This window comes from Solanum pennellii, chromosome 2 (assembly GCF_001406875.1).
Source record: "Solanum pennellii chromosome 2, SPENNV200".
Taxonomy (NCBI): domain Eukaryota; kingdom Viridiplantae; phylum Streptophyta; class Magnoliopsida; order Solanales; family Solanaceae; genus Solanum; species Solanum pennellii.
The window spans coordinates 47,444,072-47,452,278 of record NC_028638.1 but is presented as its reverse complement, the minus strand read 5'-3'; the positions used below and the strand labels follow the sequence as shown (position 1 = coordinate 47,452,278).

Below are 8,207 nucleotides of genomic sequence, written 5' to 3'. Positions count from 1 at the left end.
GGTCAGAGATCGAGTGAAAAAATAAAATTTTGAAATTGAAAATATTTTTTCAATATCGCATTCTGTTTCTAAAAATCTCTAGAATCCCTTATTTCATATTCGAGCTACATTTTAATGTATCCGAGCCAGAATTTAATGTATCCGAGCTACATATTATGTATCCGAGCTATCCGATTTATACTTTGATGTATCTGAGATACTTTTTAATGTATCCGGCTACATACTAATGTATCCGATTTGTGTTATTTTTGAAGGGATTACAAACTAAAAAAGGATAGATTTTAATTTCATATTAAAATTATGTGATTCCTAAAATTTATTCATTTTAACCATTTTTAATTCCAAAATTGGGAATCATGTCAGTTTTTATTGGGCCAATAAAATGTGAAGTCCATATTGAAATCCAAATTTAAAGCTGCGCTTATGTCTGGCCCCATTTATGCATCTTCGGAGAAGCCCAACCCACCTAAAGATTCTCCTCTTAAGCCCAATAAAATGTGAAGTCCCTAATTACTTCAAGAGTATTAAAAAGTAAAATAACAGTTACAACTTTACAACTCACAATTGTTCTTTTTCTTTTTGTTGAGAATGTGGTGTAAAATTTAAGAATGCATTTGGTACGAAGAAATAGTTTCAAACAAAATTGACTCACTACACAAAATAATTTAAAACTTAGAAACTTTTTTTTAAGCAAATCCGCTAGGCAATGTGACTAGGGCTAGTTTTATTAATAAAGAGAAAAAAGATCTCAAAAAGAAATATACAAGCAAGGGAAGCTAGATCTTACCTTATTAATATTAGTAACGTAGAAATTATATTTCAAATGAACTGTTGAAGAAAAATATCAGCAAAGAAAGCCATTTTTGCAAGAAAAAAATTGTGTTTAATGATAAAAATTGATAAATTTATCGGAAACATTTTCGAAAAAGTATCTTCCCTCCTACATAACACACCTTTAACCAGGTCATCAATTTAAATGTTTAAATCCTTTTATCACTTAGTTTTCAAGTTTTTATGAATATCTTATCTGGTATTAAATTAGCTATTACTGTTCTTGTTTCTTTAGTATTTTTAGTAGTTCGTCACGCTAGTTTGCTCCTTAAATTATTTACGAGTGGTATTTTCAAACAACATGTAACAACACTAAATACCACTAATATTTTATTATTATCCATAAAAGTATAAAACTCAAAATTATTATTATACCTTCTTATCTATCAAGAAAGTTTTAACAAAATTGGACCAAAAAAAGTGCATAGAATCATATGATTCATATTCATCTTTCTTACAAAATCCGTGACCTAAATCAAATGAGTAAATAAATCCTCTTGATCTCCTCTATGTTATTATTAGTATAGCCTAGAGGCCAAAAAGCAAAATCCAATTGCATATTTGCATTCAATACTATCTATTAATAACTTTGAGGTGGATCATGAAATCGTAGCAAACAAGTTAGGCAAGATCGTGACCAAATTGAATTAATAAAAAAAAAAATCTTATCTACTTTTATGTTCTTTTTATTTAAAGGTACTTATATTAATTATTATATATACTATGAAGGAGATATGTATTATGAGCATCCACGTCATTAATTTGTCACCTAAAAATACCCACAAATTTTATTAGTGACCGAAAGCATAGGTCGATTTTGATTCCCAATCACTAACGAAGTTGTGGATAAAGAAAGCTTCTTTACTAATGATATGTTTTTTCTCGTAACTTTACTATCACTTCTGTAAAAATAACTTTTAGCGACAAGCTTGTAATTAGTATACACATTAACAAAGATTGTTTAAGTTTTTTACCCGACGTTAATTCATTGTCACAGAATCATATATCGTCATAAGCTTTAAAGACATATGCTCGTTGTTGTAACGAAAACATATTCTTTCAACTAATTAAACTGCAGTTTACTGCTTATGATTCTTAATTTTCCAGAAAGAGAAGGAAACAGAAAAATTAAATCTTTATAGTAGAAAATATAAGTGGATAAAAACAATTTTACAACTACTTAGATATATATATTCTTTAATGAATATTTTATTATGTAACAAAAGGCAAAAGTTTGAAAAAAAGGTGGCCAAAATGACTTTATCAGAAGCTTCGTGTGTTCACAACTTTAGCAGAAATGGGACCAAATTCACATGTTTTTTTTTTGTACAAAATACGAATAAATTCAAGTGTTACATCCAACTTTAATGTTTGAAAAGAAGGATATTTATTTTGAAAGTCATAATGAATATATACGTACCTTAAAAGAGAAATAAATAAAAAATAATAAAGGTTGCTCTTCATGGTGGTCACAATTCTTTCTAATAAAGCTAGGAGTTTACTTGCTTCCGTGAACACCTCTAAAGTTTTAAGTCAAAAAATTAAATAAAAATTACATTCAGAAACTAATACGATAACAAAGAATTTGTTATTTAGATTCAATTTATTAATATGTAACATAATAACAATATATTCAGTATAATTTCACCTGTGAGATTTAAGGAGGTAAAACATACACATGCAACACATATATACCTTACAATCATCTTATGGAGCTAGATAGATTGTATCGATTAGTCCTAGCTCAAATAAAGTAGTTCGAAAAATGAAGGAGACATGATACTTTATGAGGAAAGGTGTACTTAGCCTAAAAAAGAATAGTAACAACAACGAAATAATGAGATAATTAAAGCATAATTAAGAACCAGAGGTAATAACAAAAATTTAAGAGTAAGAAACTTTGAAAATAGTGTGACATTTGAGCTACCAAAATTACCAGTATCACTTAGCTTTAATTTCATTTTATGCAACTTTTTGTTTTTATCCCAACAATAATAATTAAAAGTGTTTGGTAAATGTCCCATTCCTAAAATTAGCCTACACATCTCAAAGTTTAGGACAAGGACACAAAACAAACACAAAAATATCATTCATTTTCTTCTTTTTTTTTCTCGAGTATCATTTAAAGCATGTTAGGCAAGTTTCCCTAAAGCCAAATATGTTGTTTTTAATTTATTTTGAAAAAAAAATATATGCTTATTTTAGAGGGTTGAAATGTTTGTCCCAACTTTTAGGAAAATAAATATTTGTTTGATCTGAAGATAAGTTATTTTTGATATTGTATGTACTTTTTAATTGATTGTTTGATTTGTTGTTGTATTAAAAATGGATATTGAACTGCATAGATTTATTATCTAATGTGGACAAAATTTTTATTTATTTTCAAATTAATTGGTTAAACTACTTTCAAAAATATTTATTTTAAATCACTTCTAACATTTTTTTAAAAAAATAAATAAATTCTGAAAGTTTGATTAAACCATGTATAGTGAAAGGGATCTCTTTTCTATGTAAATTCTCCCTGTCCCAATTTATAATATTTATTTATTCCAGAAAAAAAAAAAAAGAGACACATTATTATAATTCTTTTTTGGAAAGTATATAGTACAGCATTTATTTACCAAAAGTGTAGTTGTACAGATCGAGTAAAAAAGAACAAAACTGGGCATTGGCTGGCCCAGACCACATACAATGGGCAAATTAAGAAGGGTAAAAGTTTAGCAAATTAAAATCTTACTTTACTCTAATAACATATTTTACAATCACACAAATATCTATATCGTTTTGAAAATCACAATTTTAAAAGAAATTCTTCCGCACAAAATCAAACACTTTCGCATAAATTAAGATGAAATTACTATTTAAATAAAGATTTGTATCCAGTGCACAGCTTATGAACATAATTTTGTATGATAAAGATCTTATACTAAAAGACTAGATAGTACATCCAACAAAAAAAAACAAAAGGTTACAGAGTTGCTTTGCCAAATTTTCTATTGAACAAAGTTATGTAATTTTTTTTCTATGCAAAAGTAAACAATAGAAACAGTTTCAATCAAATCTAATTAATAATTATCAATATCATCCCACTACAACATTATACAAACAAAAAAATAAAAATTTAAAAACCCAAACTAAACTCTTTTTTAATTAAAGTCATACAATTTTGTAACCAGCACCCCCTTTAGCCATTTCAACACCAGTTCCATTCCTAGTTCCAGGGTAATCAACTTCAGTCATGAACTTAGACCAGAACCAATGTTCTTTCCACACAATCACCATCTCTTCTATCGGAATATTTTTCGTCTCAGGCAAGAAGAAGTATATGAACACAGTCATAATCACCACAAAGAAGGCGAAAAACAGAAACAATCCAAACTTCAAATGACACAACATTGTCAAGAAAACTTGTGCTACTGCAAATGTGAAGATCATGTTCACTGAGACATTGATACTTTGTGCAGCTGATCGAATTTCGAGTGGGAAAATTTCACTAGGTACTAGCCATCCAAGAGGACCCCATGACCAAGCAAATCCAGCTACATATACACAAATGAATATCACAACCACTATTGCATACCATTTTGGTAATTCCCCTGGAGTTCCATTTACCCCAAACTTTATTGCTATCAAAATTGCCACCGCTATCTGTACATCAATTCGAACAAAAAAAAAACAAGTTCAAATTAGAAAATAGACTCTAAATTCTGAATTCGCAAAGCATAAATGGACTTACTTGGGAAAAGAGCATTTGAATTCCACCTTCAAGAAACAAGAATCTTCTTCCTAATTTATCAACATAGTAAATCGAAACCATAGTGGCAACGACATTGATTCCACCAGTGATCACAGCAGACATAAGTGAAGCATCAGTACCAAAACCAATAGTTTTAAACAACACAGGTGCATAAAACATAATCACGTTGATTCCAGTAAGTTGTTGGAAAAATGGGATCATAATTGCCATTGTAAGATGTGGTCTATATTTCTTTTGCAACAAGTTCCTCCAGGGATGTTCAATTTTCCTAGAAGCTTCACTAGCAATAACCAAATCATTGAACTCTTCATCTACATCTTCAATTCCCCTGATTCTCTTCAATCTAGCTTTGGCTTCGTCGTGGTTACCACGTTCGATCATCGAATTAGGGGTTTCAGGGAGGAATAATGAACCTATTGTGATGATCAATGCAGGTACCATAGCACCTCCTAAACTCAATCTCCATCCCCAATGAATTTTGGCAAAGAAATAGTTTAACACATTGGCTACAAGTATACCAATGGTGATGGAAAGTTGAAAACCTATGTTCAGTGCTCCTCTGTATTTGTATGGTGCCATTTCTGATAGGTATAGTGGAACAGACTGCAATTCAATGAAACAACAAAAAAAAAATAGTTCAATTTAAGTATCTTAGTGTCGACTGAAACTTTTTTTAGTCTATTAAAAAGATAACAACTTTTTTTTATATCGGATAACTCTTTTGATTTCAACATTCTACCTGACATGATTAAAACCTCAAAATTTAAATACTAAAATATTATCGAGTTAAGATTAAAAAAAATAAATAGGAGGAATTGTATTTTCTTCATGAGGGGCCACTTGTTCTTGTCCTAATTGATAAAAGACACAATATCAATAATACTTAATTAAAGAAAGTAAAAAGAAAAAAAACATCTAAATATGTAAATTTTATGATTTATACCAATTTGTTTATTATTATAAATAGTCGTATTCAAGAGCTAACGGTGTAGAAAAGAAATCACGGCAACGTCACAAAAATTGGAATAAAATAAAATACACACACATCTAAACAGTGTTTTAGGAAAAGAGGTTTTTTTTTTTAAAAAAAAAAATGTCATTAACTTTCATTGGATTAAATATTGATTTAAGTGATAATGACAATCACAACTTGCTGAAGAATCCCAAAGTAGATTTATTTTTCAAATTAAAGGACTGAAGAATAATTTTTTTTTAAAAAATATATATAATGGTGAAATATGTATGCACTGTTTACAGTGCGTGGTGGGGTTTATTTAGCAAAAAAGTCTTTTCATGTAGGGTTAACGTGCCATATTTAAAAAAGTAGGTTCCTCTTACTTGGAAGAGCTAGAAAGTCAAAATCACAATGATGTTGAATTCAAAACACATTTTTCTTTTAAACCAAAAAATATTTTCATTATTCAATGGACAACAACAAGATATTTAGTGAATACTAAGATTTCAAGTGTATTTTTTTTAATAAATATAAAAAGATTTGTTTTCAAAAAAAAAATAATAATAATATATTTTATGAGTGGTCTAATATATGGATTCAGTAAGTACTTGCTGCCATTCAGATCCGCACAGCAGGAGAAGTGTTGACCGACAACTTGCCATTATTATATTTTACAGTTTTAAAAACCAAGAAATAAATACATAAAACAAATAAACATAATTCCATGGCATAATCCAAAAGAACAGGGGAACCATAGAACAGAACAACCTTGAACTAATTGAAAGAAAAAAAATAATTAAACAGAGACAAACACATAGATAATGATTCAAAAATGATCATTAGCCAGCCTAATTCATATATAGTTATAAAGTTTTTTGCGATATTGTTTCTCACTTAATTAATGCTGCTAAAACAAATTTAGCACTTTTTATTAAGATCAATATTTATTGCCGTTAAAAGTTATTTTTGTTGTAATATTGGCACGGACCAACAAACAAATAATTAGGAATATTACCACATGCCAACCACAACAAGGCTCGTTCAATGAATATTTTTTACAACAAGTACACAAAACTTAAATTGAATAAAAAAAATTAAACAAATAGACGCACCTGATTGGCAAATCCAATACCAAAACCAAGAAAAATACGACCAATAATGAGCATAGCAACATTCTGAGCAAATCCATTAATCAAAGCTCCAGCACAAAAAAGTATACCTCCAGAGAGCATAGAAAGTCTCCTTCCTAATTTTCTGGTGACAGTAGATGCCACCAGAGAAGACACAAGGGCAGCCAAATACAACGACGATGTAAACATCGTCAGTATTTGGCTGTCAAATTTACAGTACTGATTCGTTGAATTATCTGCTTTTTGCTTTCTATACACAGATGGAAAAAATCTATTCAAAAATGTGTCCATTGATGTCACACCCCCTGATCCATAACATAAAAAAAAAAAAAAACTATCAGTATATTGTAGATTGATCGATCGATGTATATAAGTTAAAATTTATTATCTGATCACGTACCGGAAATTCCAATATCATAACCAAAAATGAGACCACCCATGGCAGCAACAATGCAAGTCATAGTAACATAAAGAGTTAACTCGCCGGGATATTCTTTCCCGTTGCCGGGACCAATACCACCACCACCGGCCATTTTTCCGAGCTGATCACAGAACAAAGTTTTGTAGAAAAAAATTATAATTGTTTTAAAATAAATTTGATAATGAAAGAGAAGGAATATAGAGGAAAAGATGTGGGAAATAAAGAGTATATATAGAAAGTGAAGGAGACTATTACAATGTTGTAAACCTTAGCTGTCACAATTTTTTAATTTTTTTTTTGAATTAATGTTTTTTTATTTAGCTGTCAAAACTATGCGTAGAATCTTATCTCAGCATTATCAGAACTTTATTTTAAATGCTTAACACATAATTGACTCGATGTATTATCACTACCCAAGATATATATTCGATGATAGATAGATTTATTTTTTTTAGTGGTAATATTATTTGTTAGGACAAAAATATTTAGCTGTAATTGAATTAACGATAGAGAATTATAATGAAAATACATAGCACATGTACTAAATGTAGTACAGTGTGTTGTCTTTTATAGCCTGAATTTTAAGATGAGATGACTGTATATTTTAACATAATATTAGAGCAGACAAAGTTTTTGATATCACTTCAACATTTATTCAAGAAGTGAACATATAATAATTATACAAGAATCTTTATCCTAGCTAAGCGAATTAATTTAGGATCTCCCAGTAGATTTAGGATTTTAAAAGTGTATTATTAAGATATTAGAAAGTGGACTTAATTGGAGGTTTTTGATTGAGCATGTTTGTTTATTAATTTTATCATTTAGCATTTGGTCGCACATGAAAGGATAGAGTTAAATATGGATTTAATTGTATTCGTTATTTTCTAACATGAACGTACCGTGAGCGTTGCATCTTTAAAATATCATAAATAGAAGGTTTTTAAAATATTTTAGAATGTTGAGCTCATTGAATTATCATGACATTTGGAAAAAGGTTGTTTAGATGGTAATTAACAATTAACAAGTATCCATTATAGAAGCTCGACAAAATTTGCATGAACAGAAATTTTCACTTTAATAAGGCTCAAACGATTGTGAAAATATTTCATT

General features: G+C 29.1%; 1 protein-coding gene across 1 annotated transcript; it reads right to left on the bottom strand.

The window, feature by feature from the left end:
* Positions 1–3,752: 3,752 nt before the first annotated feature.
* Positions 3,753–7,302, bottom strand: LOC107011634 (sugar carrier protein C). Its single transcript, XM_015211219.2, has 4 exons — positions 7,074–7,302; positions 6,656–6,978; positions 4,568–5,191; positions 3,753–4,479 (listed from the first exon to the last, which is right to left on the bottom strand). Exons 1-4 carry the CDS (start codon positions 7,204–7,206, stop codon positions 3,988–3,990), a joined length of 1,572 nt encoding a protein of 523 aa, XP_015066705.1. The 5' UTR covers positions 7,207–7,302; the 3' UTR covers positions 3,753–3,987.
* Positions 7,303–8,207: the final 905 nt, after the last annotated feature.

What these genes read in the sequence shown, in the direction of transcription:
- LOC107011634 (XM_015211219.2), bottom strand. Translation starts at nt 7,206, where the DNA reads ATGGCCGGTGGTGGTGGTATTGGTCCCGGCAACGGGAAAGAATATCCC. An exon ending in TTATGATATTGGAATTTCCG is followed by an intron (nt 6,979 to 7,073) that starts GTACGTGATCAG and finishes GTTATGGATCAG; the next exon opens with GGGGTGTGACATCAATGGAC. An exon ending in TTCAAATGCTCTTTTCCCAA is followed by an intron (nt 4,480 to 4,567) that starts GTAAGTCCATTT and finishes ATTGATGTACAG; the next exon opens with ATAGCGGTGGCAATTTTGAT.